The sequence below is a fragment of the Globicephala melas genome, chromosome 4 (genome assembly GCF_963455315.2).
Source record: "Globicephala melas chromosome 4, mGloMel1.2, whole genome shotgun sequence".
Taxonomy (NCBI): Eukaryota; Metazoa; Chordata; class Mammalia; order Artiodactyla; family Delphinidae; genus Globicephala; species Globicephala melas.
This window is the reverse complement of record NC_083317.1, coordinates 104087408-104105265: the sequence shown is the minus strand read 5'-3', so window position 1 is coordinate 104105265 and position 17858 is coordinate 104087408. Positions and strand designations below refer to the sequence as shown.

General features: G+C 36.4%; 1 protein-coding gene across 4 annotated transcripts in view; it reads right to left on the bottom strand.

Annotated features, from left to right (window-relative positions):
• IFT80 (intraflagellar transport 80) overlaps positions 1–17858 on the bottom strand; it is a 113844-nt gene that overhangs the window by 40377 nt on the left and 55609 nt on the right. For all 4 annotated transcript variants that reach the window (XM_060298471.2, XM_060298473.1, XM_030842388.3 and 1 more), the window contains one exon: positions 3713–3892. In XM_060298471.2, the coding sequence (XP_060154454.1) occupies positions 3713–3892 (180 nt within the window). The remainder of the gene's footprint in view (positions 1–3712; positions 3893–17858) is intronic.

The window sequence follows — 17858 nt, the reverse complement described above, 5'->3', positions numbered from 1 at the left end:
CAAGGAACTGAGGGTGGCCTCCAGTCAACTGCCCTCAATTCAACAGACGTTGATAAATGGAATCTTGCCAACAACCTTATCAGTGAGCTTGGAAGCCAATCCTCCCCAGCTGAGCCTTCAGGTGCCACTAAGCCCTGGCCAACACCTTGACTGCAGCCTTGTGAGAAACTATGAGCCAGAAACCCCAGCTAAGCCATGCCTGGATTCTTGACCCACAGAAACTGAGAGATAATAAGTGTTGCTGTTTTAAGTCACTAAGTTTTCAGGTGATTTATTATGTAGCCATCGGTAACTAATACAGTTATGGTTGCTAAACAGCCAAAAAAGATAGACTATAGTGGATATCTGTTGGTTTCTGTCTGCCCAGAATCAAATGCTATCTTTTCTGGTAAATATGCTTTGGTTTTCCTTTGGGAAACCATTCCGCCTATTATTCTAAGTGACTAAGTGGTTTACATGGGGTTGACTCATCATTCCCTCCACCTCCCAACGAAACATACTTGACCCAGACTTGGCACATGAGATCCAATGCTGAGACCTCTGCTGTAATTACTAAGGGGCTGGAGGGGAAAGCACTCTTTCTGTCGGACTTGAAGTTGGTAGAATGGAAGCCTGGAGCTACCAAGGCCTCAAAAGAGAGACAGCATTTGTGAAAATGAAGCCAATACAGAAAAAAGGACCGTTGAGGAAGAGATATGATGGAACTCCTGTTGATCTTATTTAAGCCTCTGGATCCAGTACAGCCTCATCAGTCCCACCTCTTGACTTCACATGGACCAATAAATTTCTTTTGTTTCTTTATTCTTTACCTTCATTCAATTAATTTGAGATGAATTTATGAAAAAACAAAAGATTTTCAACATATTAATCTAGGAGGTCCCATGAGAACAGGAACCAAACCTGTCTTATTCACAGCTGTACTTCCCATTGCCTAGCTCAATGCCTGGCAAGTAGGGCATTGAATAAATGAAATTGTTCTAAGAAAAAACTATGAATAGACCCAGCTTAGCAAAAATGCAATACAAATGTCTTATAATCACTGAGAGAGTAAGACTCCTTTACAAAAATAAAAATACTATTCTAGTCCTAAAATTTTGAAAGATTATTTGCAAACATTACTTTAAGTATAAAGACAATTTGGATTAGATAAGCTATTTAAGAACCTCCACTGTTCATCTTATCTTACGTAAAAATCCTCTAATTCTAGGATGATTCCTTTTTATTATGAAAGAAAAACTTCTCTTTTTAAATATATTCTCATCTTGGGGCATTTCTGAAATTAAGACAATACTATATTAGCTAGCCACCAAGCACTACATGAGTAAAAGTGTGTCCCCAAATCAGCTGATTAGAACTCACAATGCATTCTTTGTCATAGACACAATACTATAAATAATGTTTTGGTTCCCAAGTTGACTAACAAAAATATATACTTACACCATCACCTAGATCCAAACACTCATTTACAAGAAATACAAAAGACAGAGAAGTATGTCAAACCACACCATGGGGAAACAATTAGCAATGTCCACGCTGTGGGGCTAGACAAACAATTTGGTTTCAACAAATAAACCACAGGGGGTAAAATAGAGATGGAAGGGGAATCCACAGACTAAAAGAGACTTAAAAGATATGTCAATCAATAGCAACATGTAAACCATTCTGGATTCTGATTCAAACAAACAAACTTTTAAAAATGTGACATGGTGGAAACAATCGAAAATTTGAACACTTCTTGGATATTTGATAACATTAAGGAATTATTATCATTTTTAATGTATGATAATGGTATTGTGGGTATGTTAAAAAGAGTCCTTATCTTTTAGCTGTATATATTGAAAACTTCACAGCTGAAATGATACCTGAATTTGCTTCAAAATAACTGGGGGAGGGGGAAAGTAGATATGGACATGGATGGGGCAGGTTTGATCATGGGTTGATGGCTGTTAGGACTGGGAGATGAGTACATAGAGATTCATTATACTATTCTTTCTATTTTTGTGTGGCTTAAATTATCCATAATAAGTTTAAAATTTTTTAAATAAGAAAGTAGAGGGACTTCCCTGGCTGGCCAGTGGTTAAGACTCCGCACACTGCAGGGGGCCCAGGTTCAATCCCTGGTCGGGGAAATAAGATCCTGCATGCTACAAGGTGCCGCCAAAATTTAAAAAAAAAAAGTAGAACAAAGAAAATGTATAAGGTACCTAATTATTATCAATCTGGTGACGATTATCCAGATTGTCTGTGAAAATCTGGAACTTAGTCTAAAGAATACCTGAACAGACACATCCAAGAAATCACAAGATACATGCTTCCAAATTTTTTTTCAAAGATTTTTTTTTTTGATGTGGATCATTTTTAGCATCTTTATTGAATTTGTTACAATACTGCTTCTGTTTTATGTTTTGGTTTTTTGGCCGCAAGGCATGTGGGATCTTAGCTCCCTGCGCCCAACCAGGGATGGAACCCTCACCCCCCCACAATGGAAGGCGAAATCTTAACCACTGGACTGCCAGGAAAGTCCCTCAAATTTTTATAGTAATTATAATCATCTGAATTCGGAATACTGAAGATAGAGGCAACTGCTATGGACAGGAGAAAGAAAGGAAGAAGATAGAGTTCCCTTTCCTTTGGGAGAGAGTTTGCCATCAACACATTGTCTTTGGCCACTCCTCCTAACTTTCATCAACTAACTTTTTCCCATTTTAGCTTGTCTTAGGTAATTCTTAAAAGGGGAAAAAATATTTTTTAATCAGGTTAAATAAACTCATACAGTTATAAATAAATAAAATAATGTAACCCTGACAGTGATCAGCAGGTTATTACGGCTGCCTTGAGGTCAGCTCCAGCAGTTAAATCTAACTTGTTACAGCTTCCTTCCTTCTTCCTCAACTGAATCCACATATTCCCTCAATGCTTCAAGTTTCACTATCCCTGTTGTCAAACCCAAGTTCATGTGCCGGAGGCACAGTGAGGCCAAACAAACCAAGACATTGAAGTCTGGAGCACAGAAAAGTTTATTGCAAGGTCTAAGCAAGGAGAAAGGGCAGCTCATGCTCAAAAGGCCCAAACTCCCTGACAGTTTTGGGAAGAGCTTTAAAAGGTAAGATTTGGGGTGAGGGCTGCAGGGTATGTGATTTTCTTCTGATTGGTTGGTGGTGAGGTAACAGGGTGATGTTTCTGGAATCTCAACCTTCTTATTCCAACCAGTCTGGGGTCTACATGCTTGTGGTCAAGCATGCAGTCACCATCCTCCAGCTGGGTTGGGGTCTTAGTTTCTGTAGAACAACTCAAAGATATGGGCTTTTGTACCAGGGAGGGCCCCATTGGGTCCTGCTCAGTTTTAATCCCCTCTTTTCTTTGATACTCCTGAACCTTGAGGGGAACAGGTGAGGGACAAGAAAGGGAATAATGTTTTGGATAGAGAGGTTAACCATAAACTTGGCAGAGAAACTCGGGTTTAGGGGGCCTCAATTTCATTCCTGCCTCAACACCATAATTTCAGTACCTGTGGGCACTCATATTCTACGTCAGTGAAAGGTTCTTATTTTATGTCATGAAAAAGTCACTAATGGTATAGTTAAAATATTTCTAGTATGACTGAATCTTTATAAACCTGATTTAAATATAATTAATGAAGATAAATCCATTTTCTGTATTGTAAACTAATGTGAAAAGAAGAAGATTTAATCAACCTGAAACATAATTATACCTGCATGGTCCTTCTTTTAGTTAATGTTACTTGAAAATCTTTCCACTCCCAACGTTGCTCCACCACATGTGCAAAAACAACATGTCCATTTCCACAGGCTCCAGCGATCTGGGTGCCATCAATTGACCATGTGATATTAAATATGCTGCCAGTGTTGGGCTTTTCTAAAGCATATGACCACTGGGGAAGAAAGAACAAGAATAGAATTAATTTATTTCAAAAACATTTTAGAGAAGTTTCAAATTGAGCATATGTTAACATACTAGGATGACTTTTTTTTAAAGAATGTGTCTTTATTCTAGAATTATTTAGAAATATTTTCTTAATAAAATGATAGCATACTGAAATGGAAGATATAGATGTGATTTTTAAAGTATACAGTAGAATACATAATATGATAAAAGAGTATGAAATCACTCAAGAACTGCAAAACACCCACACCATTTTGATTTTCATTTAATTTTAAGCAGTTAATACTAAACAGGTAAATACAAAGATTATGTAGGAAAAAAACAGACATCTTACTATTAATTCATAAGGATCTCTATAGTCCACACATCTAAAAATCTGTTACAATATTTCTATAGTGTCACTAGAAATTGAAACTAAACACACAATGTAACTAAAACACCTCTAAAACACATATCTTAAACCATGAAAGTACAAGTAAATAGGTATTTTTCTTTTTCTCACAGTGCAGTTAAGTATAACCTCTTCTAGAATCTATCTGTTTGAGAAAGCAATCTAGCAATATCAATAAGCATCACCTGGAAAAAGGAGATTCTTATGTGTGTGTGCAAATAAGACAGTAAGAAAAAAAAACTTTTTCAAAGATGGTATTATATGCATTTTCTTTCATTCTTTCAGATGAAACATACATATTTACTAGGAGGATGATTTATTTATTTGACTAAATTTATTTATAGTCTCTTTCCATTCTTTTAACCTTACAGACTACAGTCAAATTAAGTCTTGATTTTTTGTTGTTGTTGCCCTTGGGTGGGCATTTATTTTTGTTCTACATTGGTTTTTTGTTTGTTTGTTTTAATATTCATTATCAGCTATGGGCTCACTGACATAAAATTTGGAGAAAATAGAAAAAATATAGAAAAATTCACTAATCCACACTACTATAAAACAAGACTTTAAATTCCCAATAAAAGTTCACATATCCAATAAAAAGGCTGTATGACTCTTACTACCCACTGACACTTTTTTTCAACTCCTTCCCATCCCCCTTCAAATCTCTAACTATTGCTTAGGTAAAAGGCTCTATGATAACGTTACTATGAAGAAGGTAATGAACAAACTGTAAGCTTTGCTTCATCAGCAGCATAAACATATATACATAAAATTCATATTTTTAAACTATTTACTTTAAAGCATGATTTAAAAATACCCAAAGAACTGAATCACCCAGAAAAATCTTACTCAAATTAAACATACAAATATTTATCTAAGAACTCATGCCTGATACTAAGAAGAGAAAATGAAAAGAAATTTTAGATATTATCATCACCCTATATTCCTCTGACTTCTTTCAGAGTCCACATGAACCATGATACCCAAGTTATATTAAATTCTTACCTTCTAAAAAATTAAATTTCTTCCTCTTTGCAATTACTCTAGTAATAAAAAAAAAAAAAATACAAGCACAAGCAAATCATCAGAGAAGGAGTCTTGAATAGTTACTAAATTTGAGGGGACAGGGTTATATTTTGTCCAATCAGTAAAGTTAATAATTTTTATTGGCAAATCAGAAAGATTTATCATTTGTCCTTTTTTTGAAAAATTGAGGTATAGTTGATTTACGACATTAAATTAGTTGCAGGTGTACAATATAGAGATTCAAAACTTTTTTAGATTATATTCCATTTAAAGTTATTATAAAATACTGGCTACATTCCCTGTGCTTATCATTTGTGCTTTTAAAGAGACTTTCAATGCTCCAAGTCTCTTTTCTTCTCCAAATAAGCCATGGAACACTGGATTTACATTTGCATTTCCAACCACTAGAAAGAAATGAAGCAGCCTCCCTGGATGTAATTTAGTGGTGCTAGCAGCAAGAACTCTGAAGATGAATTTTTACCTATCCCTCTCATTTATGCTAATCTCTTTGACCAAACTATCCCTTTGTTTAAGGTAGTGTTACTCAAAATGTGCTCAGGCCAGCACCATCTACATCACTTGTGATCTTGTTAGAAATGCAAATTAATAGGCCCCGCACCATGCTATTGAATCTGACCCTCTAGTGGATGAGCACCAGGAAACTTTTTGTTGTTGTTAGTCTGTTTTTCTTTTTAAATTTTTTTTTATTGAAGTATAGTTGATTTACAATCTTGTGTTAATTTCTGCTGTACAGGAAAGTGATTCAGTTATACATATAAATATTCTTTTTTAAATATTCTTTTCCATTATTGTTTATCATAGGATACTGAATATAGTTCTCTGTGCTATACAGTAGGACCTTGCTGTTTATCCACCCTGTATATAATAGCTTACATCTGCTAACCCCAAACTCTCACTCCATCCCTCCCCCAACCCCCCGCCACCACCACCTTGGCAACCACAAGTCTGTTCTCTATGTCCATGAGTCTATTTCTGTTTTGTAGATAGGTTCATTTGTATCATACAGTATTTTAGATTCCACATACAAGTGATTTCATATGGTATTTGTATTTCTCTTTCTGACATACTTCAATTAGTATAATAATCTCTAGTTGCATCCATGTTGCTGCAAATGGCATTATTTAGTTCTTTTTTATGGCTGAGTAGTATTCCATTGCATATATATACACCACATCTTCTTTATCCATTCATCTATCAATGGACATTTAGGTTGTTCAGGAAACTTTTAATGAGCTCTTCAGGAGATTCTTAAGCATCATAAAGTTAGGACACTCGTCCTCAACTCTGTACATTAGAATCATCTGGGAAGCTTTTTTCAAAAAAATTACCCAAAACCAGGAATACAACCAAATAAATCCAGAATTTCTTGGGGTGGGGTCTGGATATGTTCTTAAAAGTTCTCTGGGGGCTTCCCTGGTGGCGCAGTGGTTAAGAATCCAGCTGCCAATGCAGGGGACATGGGTTCGAGCCCTGGTCCGGGAAGATCCCACGTACCATGGAGCAACTAAGCCCGCACGCCACAACTACTGAGCCTGCGCTCTAGAGCCCGTTAGCCACAACTACTGAGCCCATGTGCCTAGAGTCCATGCTCTGCAACAAGAAAAGCCACCTCAATGAGAAGCCCACGCACGGCAAAGAAGAGTAGCTCCGCTTACTGCAACCAGAGAAAGCCCGTGTGCAGCAACGAAGACACAACGCAGCCAAAAATAAATTAATTAATTAATTTTTTAAAAAAGTTCTCTAGGTGATTTTAATGTAGAACCACTGTTCTAAGAGAAAAGCAAAATCTGTGATTCTCTTTAAGACTATCATTAGCTGCTGACTCACTGTTAATACCAAGCCAATGAATTTGCTAACACTTGAGATTACATGACCCTTGTTTTATCCACTAATCCAGCTTCTCTTTGTTATGTATAAATTTTTCTTACATTCATCAAGCAAATTTTTTTCTTTGAAACTTTTTATTAGAATTTCAAACATAAAGTGTAATAGGAAGAATAACATAAAGCAGTGGTTCTCAAACTTTAATGTGTATTAGAATTACCTAGAGGGATTGTTAAAATAAATGGCTGGGCTCCAGTTTCTATGATTTAGTAGATCTAGGGTGGGGGCCAAAGTGTTTGCATTCTAACAAGTTCCCAGGTGGTGCTCAAGCTTCTGGTCCAGCAACCACACTTTGAGAATGGCTGGTATAATGAAGCCCCATTACCCAGTTTCCAACAATTATCAACTAATAGGTAATTCTTATCTCATGTGTACTACCACCACGGCCCAGATCATTTTGAGCAGTCCCTCACATCATATCATTTCATCACAAAATACGTCGGCATATATCACTAAAAACACAAAGATTTTTTAACCCAACCTCAATACTATTATTAAACCTAAAAACAATTAACAGTAACTCCTTAATATTATCATAGTATCTAGTCACTGTTCAAATTTTTTCCAATCGTCCTTTTTGTCTTCAGTTTGTTGGAATTAAGTTACAAATAAGGTACAATCATTCTGATTGGTTGCGAAGTCTCTTAGATTTCTTTTGATCTATAAGTTCCCCTTACACATGTTCTTTTCCCTTGAAATTTTCTGTGGTTGAGGAAACTGGATCATGTCCTGTTGTTTCCCATAGTCTGGATTTTACCATCTGTATTCTCATGGTGTTAACATGTTAGTCTGTCCCCTTTATTTCCTGTTAATTGATAGTTAGATCTAGAGTCTTGATCAGATTCAGGTTTGATTTTTTTGGCAAGAAAACTTCATAAGTGATGTTGTGTACTTCCAGCAGGAAGCATTTAATGTCCGAATGTCTTCTTATGCTGTTAGCAAATGATAATCATTGCCTAGGAGGACTAATTCACTTACAGTTGCAAAATGGTAATATTCCAATCCTTCTTTCTTCATTTACTAGCTGTAATAGTGCTACAAAAAGAAACATCTCCTCAACTATTTGGTTACCCTGGGATACAGTTCATATATCAAAGGCAGAATAAATTGATTATTTCCCCTTAATTATTCGTTTTCAAAAATATAAATTTGAATAGTGACAATATTATCAGTAGATAATTGTTAACTCTTAACTGTTTTTAGGTTTAATAATGGTATTGAGGTTAGGTTAAAAAAGAAGTCTTTGTGTCAGTGATATATACTGAAATATTTAGTGATGAAAAGATGTAATGTCAGGGATTTGCTCTAAATGATCTGAGCCATGGAGAAGTAGGTGGTGGTATAGATGAGATACGAATTAGCCATTAGTTAATAATTATTGGATAATGGGTAAATAAAGATTCATTCATTCATTCAGTTGGTTCCCTTGTAACTTCCAAATGTAACCAAGAAATGTTACTGTTTAGTATCAAGAACTCATTAATTTTAACATATTTGATGTGTTTTTATAAATACAGTGCTCCAATTAGCCCAATTTTAGCCAGTGGAATCCCCTTTCAGTTGGTTCTTTAATCTTTTTGACAGAACCCTGTAGTTTTTGATCACTTCCCGGGCTTTGTACAATGAATGACAAAATGTTCCAGTCCCATTTTTATATTTCCTGACCCACACCTGGCATCAGTCTTTTCTTCAGTGAGTCATGGTGAACTTTATGGAAATACGGAAAATGGTACTGAAAAAAACCCCACAAGTGCTAAGGGTGCTCGCTGTTACTGAGCTGATCATTAAAGCCTTTTCTAGGTCTTTTTAATAGACAGAACTAGGAAATTTTTTCAATAACTCAAACTGATACTTCCATTTCAAATCCAGGAACTGTAGGATTTTTATTTACCCTCTCCAATCTTACCTCAGTATCTGCTTTCACTTAGCCAAAAATCCCAGCTGTTAAGAGCATCAATATAAATACTCAGAATAACAACATCAACACCACAAGCAAATAGTTACAAAAGAGTTAAAAATTTTTTTTCATTCTTTTGCCCTTACGCTTATTTCCCTTTTTTTAAAAATGACAACTTTATTGAGATATATTTCACGTTATAAAATTCACCCTTTTAAAGTACAGAATTCAGTAGTTTTTTCAGTGTAGTCAGAGTTGTGCAACCATCACCACTACTATTTTCAGAACGTGTTTATCACCACAAAAAGAAACACATGCCCATTAGCAGACACTCCCATTCCCCCCACCCTCACCCCCAAGCTCCTGGTAACCACTAATCTACTTTCATTTTCTATTCTGGCCATTTCATGTAAATGAAATAATACACTATGTGGCCTTTTGTGACTGGCTTCTTTCACTTAGCATAATGCTTTCAAGGTTCATCCATGTTGTAGCATGCATCAGTATGTCATTCTTTTTTATAGTCAAGCAATATAGTATTGTATGGATATACCATATTTTGTTTCTCCATTCATCATTTGATGGGCATTTGAGTTTTTCAACTTTTTTTTACTATTATGAATAATGCTGCTATGAATATCTGTGTATAGGTTACTGTGTAGACATGTTTTCAATTCTCTTGTATACATACCTAGGAGTGGAATTGCTGTGTCTGTGGTAACTATGTGGTAACATAGTATCCTATGTTAAGCATTGTACGGTGACACTATTAAAATCTGATGGCAGATTTGTGGTTTAACATTTTGAGGAACTGCCAAAATGTTTTCCAAAGTCTTAGGACAATTTTCTGTTGAGTCTCTACTGTAAGCACAAGGAACAATCAAATCATTTAAAGTCATTTGGATTAGCTCCTCTCCGGGTAGGTATACAAATGACTGAATACACAATTAGGCTCATTTTTTTCATTTACTTTGGTTTTAGGAATTGCTTTCTAAAAATTTAATTTTGTTTTATAATTATGTAAAATATTTACAGGGTATCAAAATTAAATTTACCCAAAAAGTATATAAAACAAAGTATAATCAAAGAAGTCCAACCTCTAACCCTTTTCTCTCTCCTATTCTCTCCTTCTCAATATTGATAATTATTTTTTAATTATATGTTTTATCCTTATATCTTCCTTCATTCTAAGTGTGTATGTGCACAGCTGTGTGTGTGTCTCTGTGTGTGTGTGCATGCACCAGCATTTATCTAAGACAGGGGTAGGAGTAGTGATACAAATAGGTCCAATATGAAGACATTATCTATTGTAGTATATGGATATACATATCCTTTTATAGCTATTGATAGTATGATCAATATGTTTTTACGTACTCTGTATATCCATACGTGTGACTTCCAGATTGCTATAGCTGAAGCTAAAATTCTCCAGTAGACTCCTTGAAAGACTCATGGGAATAACATTCCTTGAGTTCTTGCATGTTTATACCAGTATGCTTATGACCTTTATATTTAAAAGCCAGAATAGCTGTAGTATCCTATGTTAAGCATTGTACGGTGACGCTATTAAAATCTGACGGCATTCTGATTTTCCTCCCTTTATGAGTGACTTGTTCTTTTCCTTGGATGCCCACAGGACTTATTTCTTCTTCTTTAAACTCCTACAGTTTTATTAGTGTATATCTGGGTGTTGGCCATCTGGGTCAATTTTCCTAGGTATCTGGTATGCCTTTTCAATATCAATTTCAGATCCCTTAGGTCTGAGAAAATCTTTCTTGAATAGTGGCTTTTAGTATTTTTCTGTTCATTGCCTTGGACTCCTCCTTTAAAGATCCCTATTATATGTACTTCAGATTTTCTCTGCCAATCTTCTGTATCTATCACTTTCTATCAAACTTTATATGTCTTTTGCCATTTCCTTGCTTCCATTTTACATTCTATTTATTTTAAGGCATCATCCACTGTGTTCATTGGCTCTTATACTCCTTCTAGTTTGGTCTTCATTTCTGTAATAATTTTTCCTTTTTTAAATAATTCCCTCCTGAGTTCTGTCACCTCTCCTTAAAAGTCTCCCATTCTCCCGTCACCTCATTTCCTAGTTTTTCTAATTCTGATTTATATGGTTATTTAATAGCTTTTGTCATGGTTTTAAAACATCCTTCAACTTCTTTTGAATTAACTGGTTGCAGTGCTTGTCTGTTTATGGCATGGTTTTGTTGTCTTTGGCAACATTATGTGATTTGACTGTGATCCTGATCTTCTGCTCATTTTTAAGTGAAATGGGTTTTGCTGTACTTTGGGGAGGAAGGGATGTTCCAGAAGGATAGCTCTAGAGCTCTCTCTTCTGTTGTTTTCTCACAGTGATTTAAAAAAAAAAAAAAAAAGCCTCCATTTTTTGAGACTAGCATTCTCTGCTTCTTCTCCAATTTTATTTGGATCTATTCTCATCTTTGCTCAATTGTATCTGTTCTAATCAAACTGGATTTTAATCTCAGCAATTTCTGCAGTACAGGGCTTTGTCCCAAAAGGAAGCTTGATTTGTTAGTTTGAAGAGTACATTCGACCCAGACATCTCCAGCACTGTCAGATCCTGTCATGATCCCCTTGCACTTACTCCGAATTGGATTCTACAGAAATTTCTTTCCAGTTTCAGCTGCTGTTCTCAGATTGGTCTGTCTCACTTTCAGGTATTTGTTGGTGATTTGGGAGTTCTTCTTTTCTTGTGGTCTTAGAAACCTGGCTACCTTTGCTCTGCTTCCTCATACACAGATGCTGTTACCATGTATACCTGTCAATGGTACTTCTGGGAAAATCGCTTGTATTTAGGGTTTTGTAGGGATAGAGTACCACCCACTTTTGCTGTAGTTGCTTGCTATCTGTAGGTTTTGGTTATAGTCTTTTCCTTTCTCTGCTTTCTGAGGAGATTTGAGAGGATTGAGAAACTATGCCACTATACCCAACAACATGGATAAATCTCACAGATACATGGTTGAATGGAAAAAGTCAGACAAAAGTGTAAATACCATATGATTTCATTTATATAAAGGTTAAAACAATCAAAACTGATCTGTGATGACAGAAGTCAGAATAGTAATTACTGTGGAGGGGTAACTGATGGGGGAAGGCACAAAGGAAATTTCTGGGTTGTTGATAATGTTCTATATCAATATGGGCAATGGTTTCTTCAGTACTTGTATATATAAATAATACTGAGCTGTACACATAAGACACTGTATATGTTTTATCTCAATTAAAAAAAAATGCTGCCTCTGCCATTATCATTCCCCCAACCTATTTTATTGAAATTATCCTTTTTTTGTTTTGTTTTGTTTTGTTTTTGTTTTTGTTTTTTTTTTGTGGTACGCGGGCCTCTCACTGTTGCGGCCTCTCCCGTTGTGGAGCGCAGGCTCAGTGGCCATGGCTCACGGGCCCAGCCGCTCTGCGGCATGTGGGATCTTCCTGGACCGGGGCACGAACCCGTGTCCCCTGCATCGGCAGGCGGACTCTCAACCATTGCGCCACCAGAGAAGCCCCTGAAATTATACTTTGTTTTCATATTTTGAGATATAATATTGATCTAAAATAAGTAAATGTCAATACTAAAAAATAAAAGGATATATAAAAAATATATATATTTATAGTAATCATAATCATGTAAAGATGTCTGCTCAATGACTTGTAAGGCACACAGAAAATGAAAATATTTGATTTTTTTGTATGTTATGGTTATGGGTATTATTTTTTCTATTTTTTGTTATCATTATTTTTGTTATGGTTTTTTGCCATAAATTTCTTCAATATATAAGCTGTCTTGTGCATTTAATTAAACTATTTAATACTAATTACTATTTGTGCTTTCACAATACTGGTAAGGTTTTCTATTTTTTTTCATAATTCCAAGCAATAAATTGTAGCTAACACAGTTTTCGTAGAATACAGAATATGAAAAAGTATACATAAATTACTTTTGACTTGGATAAGTGAAAATAATGTATAAAAAAATAACAATATGTACCAAAATCAGAAAAAAGCAAATTCATATTTGTGCTTCTTGGTGAAAAAAAACAACAACACATGTTTTGTTGTTCATTTAAAAAAAGGTTTTTTAATGTTTTTAAGTTACTCCACCAGAGAGGAAGTTTACTTTAACCAGTTTAGCCTCATCCGAAATAAGTACAGACATATCTGAAAATTTACCATTATTCTATTCTTTATTCATTCTTCCACAATTATAACCTTTGCCATTAAATAAGTATGATATTACATTATCTGTTTACATATCAGTACTCTCAAAAGAGGTGAGCTACTCCTCGAGTACAGGTATGGATGTTATTCCTTGAATAGTCAGAGTATCACACAGAACTTAACACACACAAATATTTGTTGAATGGATGAATGAATGTGCCTGTGTCTTTAAGCAAGCCTTCCTTCCCAGAGCTTAACCATGACTTCAACCAAACACGACTTTTAAAATTTCAACAAATCCAAGGAGCAAATTAAAAGCCAAAGATTTACAAATTTTAAACTAGCCATCTCAAAAACATCAACGAAACTGACTAAATGGATCAATTCTAGTAAAACTAGTCAAAATGCTCCAATGGAAGTCATTAATTAAGTTACATCAGTTGAGTTAAAGTAAGTCATTAAAAACCAAAACAATATATTTTGTCTGTACAATGATGCATTAAAACGCAACATTTGGACTTCCCTGGTAGCACAGTGGTTAAGAATCCACCTGTCAATGCAGAGGACACAGGTTCGAGCCCTGGTCTGGGAAGATCCCACATGCCGTGGAACAACTAAGCCCGTGTACCACAACTACTGAGCCCATGAGCCACAACTACTGAAGCCTGTGCGCCTAGAGCCTGTGCTCTGAAACAAGAGAAGCCACCACAATGAGAAGCCTGCGCACCGCAACTAGAGAAAGCCCGCACGCAGCAACAAAGACCCAACACAGCCAAAATAAATAAATTAATTAATTAATTTTTTTAAAATGCAACATTTATGGAACATCTATATGTTAAGTGTTTTTTTAAAAATAAATTTATTTATTTTATTTTGGGCTGCAGTGGGTCTTCGTTGCTGTGCACGGGCTTTCTCTAGTTGCGGCGAGCGGGGGCTACTCTTCGTTGTGGTGCACGGGCTTCTCATTGCGGTGGCTTCTCTTGTCGCGGAGCACAGGCTCTAGGCGCATGGGCTTCAGTAGTTGTGGCATGAGGGCTCTGTAGTTGTGGCTCACAGGCTCTAGAGCACAGGCTCAGTAGTTGTGGCACACGGGCTTAGTTGCTTAGTTGCTCTGCGGCATGTGGGATCTTCCCGGACCAGGGCTAGAACCCGTGTCCCCTGCATTGTCACGCGATTCTTAACCACTGCACCACCAAGGAAGCCCTTAAGTGTTGATTTAAAAAAGATTAAAAGTAAATTCTGTAATAGAACTCTGATGTTGTACTGCTTGCTAAGTTTCTCAATTCTGGACAACAGGGTCTTATTACTGTAAAGCCAGCCCAGTTCCCTCACTTTATGTTTACATTTTATGGCTTTATGGTTTCTAGCAAAGTTGGTTTTATAGCAAATCTGAAAATACAATTCTAATTTTCATTATAAAGACAGAAATGTATTCATGTAGAAAGAAAAACTCTCAGAGAATTAAACTGAAAATTTTTGGCAAATATGGCTAAGGAGGCTTTGAAACACAAATGGCAACCTCCTCCATTTTCTAGGACCTGGCCCTCCCCAGCAATCCCTGTGGTTTACTGCATTAGAGTCCTGATGGCCACGTTTATACAACATACCCCAACCTGACTGACCAGGCATGAGTTCTTAACCAAGGTTGGGCCAGTGACCCCTTCCCTGAGGGTATTTAAAACTAGGACTAAGATTCTTATCTCAGTCTGGCTACTCTCCTGAGTAGAGATGTATACTTGAGAACTGTTGACATTTGTCACTTTCCAGCAGGTAAACTGGGGAGGGTTGGGGAGGGGTCAGTTTGCTGGGAAAGGAAAAAGAGGAGGGATATGCAGAGAGAAAAGCAGAGGCAAAAGGCACAAAGGAACCACTTTGTGTGTTTTCTTAGCATTCCAGTTTCTGATTCCTGAGGCCTAGCTACATCCTTGCTCTGGCTTCTAGAAGATAACCCTGTAATTTTAGAGCAAATTGCTCTTTTTTGCTTAATGGTTTCTGTTACTTGCACCCAACTATAATAAAATGTAGGATAAGTCTGAAGTTCTAGGATCAGCCACACTTCTCTAGCACTACCTCAGTTTTTCCCACTTTTGGCACATCATGTAGAGTACTACTTCCTCCTCTACAAACCTCATATTAAAAAACAAAGAAGCACCACACTAATACTACTCAGGAAAGGAAGCAAGCAATATGTCCAGTGCCCATGGAAAAGGCGTCACAGAACTGTGGAGTTGAAAGGAGAGAGGCGGTCACTTAGCCCAGATTATCTATTTTATAGATGAAGAAGCTGAAGCTCCAGAAGAAGCCTTTAACTTTGTAAATTCACCACTGGAGCCTTGACTCCAGGGCTCTACAAACATATCAATACTATTCCTACATTAAAATAAAATAAAATAAAATAAGCAATCATACTGGACAGCACAATGCAGAGAACAATTGAGAATTCATCTTCAAATTGTTGACGTATTAAAGGATATTACATCTCTTTGAGGGAGGATACCATTTTTTTCCTCTGTATTCTGTCAAATTTCTTAGGATACCATTTTTTTTCTCTGTATTCTGTCAAATTCCCAGCAGGGAAATGAGAGCTATTTAAACTAAAAACATAACTTGATTATAACAACTTTTAAAACTACCTCCTAAATGTCAACTTCACTCTTCTCTTTACTACTTCTATATAAATACACTAGAGTAAAAGGATCCTCAAAAGCATATCTTTAGCCAAGATGGATTAATTCAATTCATAAAATTGTGCATTCACAAATTAAGTTTAGGAGGAAAAGAAAATAGACGCAAAGTTTCTTATTTTTCTTTAAGGTACACTAACGATTTTTAAGATCAATATTCTCTCTAATATACCAAGAATTAGCAAATTGCAGGCTGTCTTAAATTACGTGTTGACATACATAATTGACAATGAAAAGTGACATATAGCAGTATGACCAGTTACTGCAGATGATGAATCATTGTAATTATTTTAACTGAATGGGAGAATGAATGGAGGGAAGACTTTTTATTATAATGACTAAGTGATATTCAAGAACAGAGAAAATGAAAAAAGTTCTCTCTTACATAAGCAATAGCACCACCTGCTGATAAATAAAAGCAAAGACGTCAGTTAATTTAAAATCTGGCCAAAGGTACTTTATATATTCAGATCTTTTCCCTTGAATTCTGTTCCACTTAACGTAATATAATGCAATTCATTAATATATTCTGTGTATTTATTTATAATAACTATGTTAATTTTAAAGTTTTTACCTTACATATTTGAATCATGCATTTAAAAAAATCAAAGGTAAAAATAAAATGTATTATGGAATCCAGGGGAAAATTTTAGTTTTTGTCTGATATTCCCTGACCACTTCTCCTAGAATAATGCCATCTCCCATACCTATCTTTATTTTTTTATAGCATTTATTACCACTTAACATATCATGTATTCATTCTGTCTGTTTATAGTCTTTTGTCTGCTGGAATAAAAACGCTCAAGAGCAGGGAATTTATTTTTGTTTACTGCTGTTTCTTTTTTTTTTCTTTTCATTATTATTTTTCTTTTTATTATTTATTTTTGGCTGCGTTGGGTCTTCGTTGCTGTGCACGGGCTTTCTCTAGTTGCAGTGAGCGGGAGCTACTCTTTGTTGCAGTGCGCAGGCTTCTCATTGAGGTGGCTTCTCTTGTTACAGAGCACGGGCTCTAGGCGCATGGGCTTCAGTAGTTGTGGCATGTGGGCTTCAGTAGTTGTGGCTCTCAGGCTCTAGAGCACAGGCTCAGTAGTTGTGACGCATGGGCTTAGTTGCTCCAAGGCATGTAGGATCTTCCTGGACCAGAGCTCGAACCCGTGTCCCCTGCATTGGCAGGTGGATTCTTAACCACTGAGCCACCAGGGAAGTCCTCTTTTTATTATCATTATTATTTTTTTTTTTGGCTGCATCGGGCCTTAGTTGCGGCACGTGGGATCCTTCACTGAGGCGCACGGGCTTCTCTCTAGTTGTGGTGTGTGGGTTTTCTCTCTCTAGTTGTGGTATGCAGGCTCTAGGGCACGTCGGTTCTGTAGTTTGTGGCACTCTGCACTCGGGCTCTCTCACTGAGGCACCCAAGCTCAGTAGTTGTGGCACGTGGGCTTAGTTGCCCCATGGCATGTGGGATCTTAGTTCCCCGACCAGGGATCGAACACGCGTCCCCTGCATTGGAACGCGGCTTCTTTACCACTGGACCCAAATGGGACTACCAGGGAAGTCCCATTTACTGCTGCTTCTTTAACACCTAGGGCAAGTGCCTGGCACATAACAGACTCTCAATAAACATTTGCAAAGAAATTAATATGAAAATAAATGAACAAATGAATATGCAGTGCATTTTTAAGCTTCCTTGAAAGTATAATAGCTGTGTCACAGACTTCAAGGATCTTGATAGACCTTGCCAAATTATGCTTGAGAAAAGCTGTACTTCAACACTTTATGAAGAGGCCCATTTTCCCATTTTCTGATGAGTGGGAAATGGTGTTAGAAAAAATGAACCCATTACTGAAGAAACTAAATATACTTGGGGGTT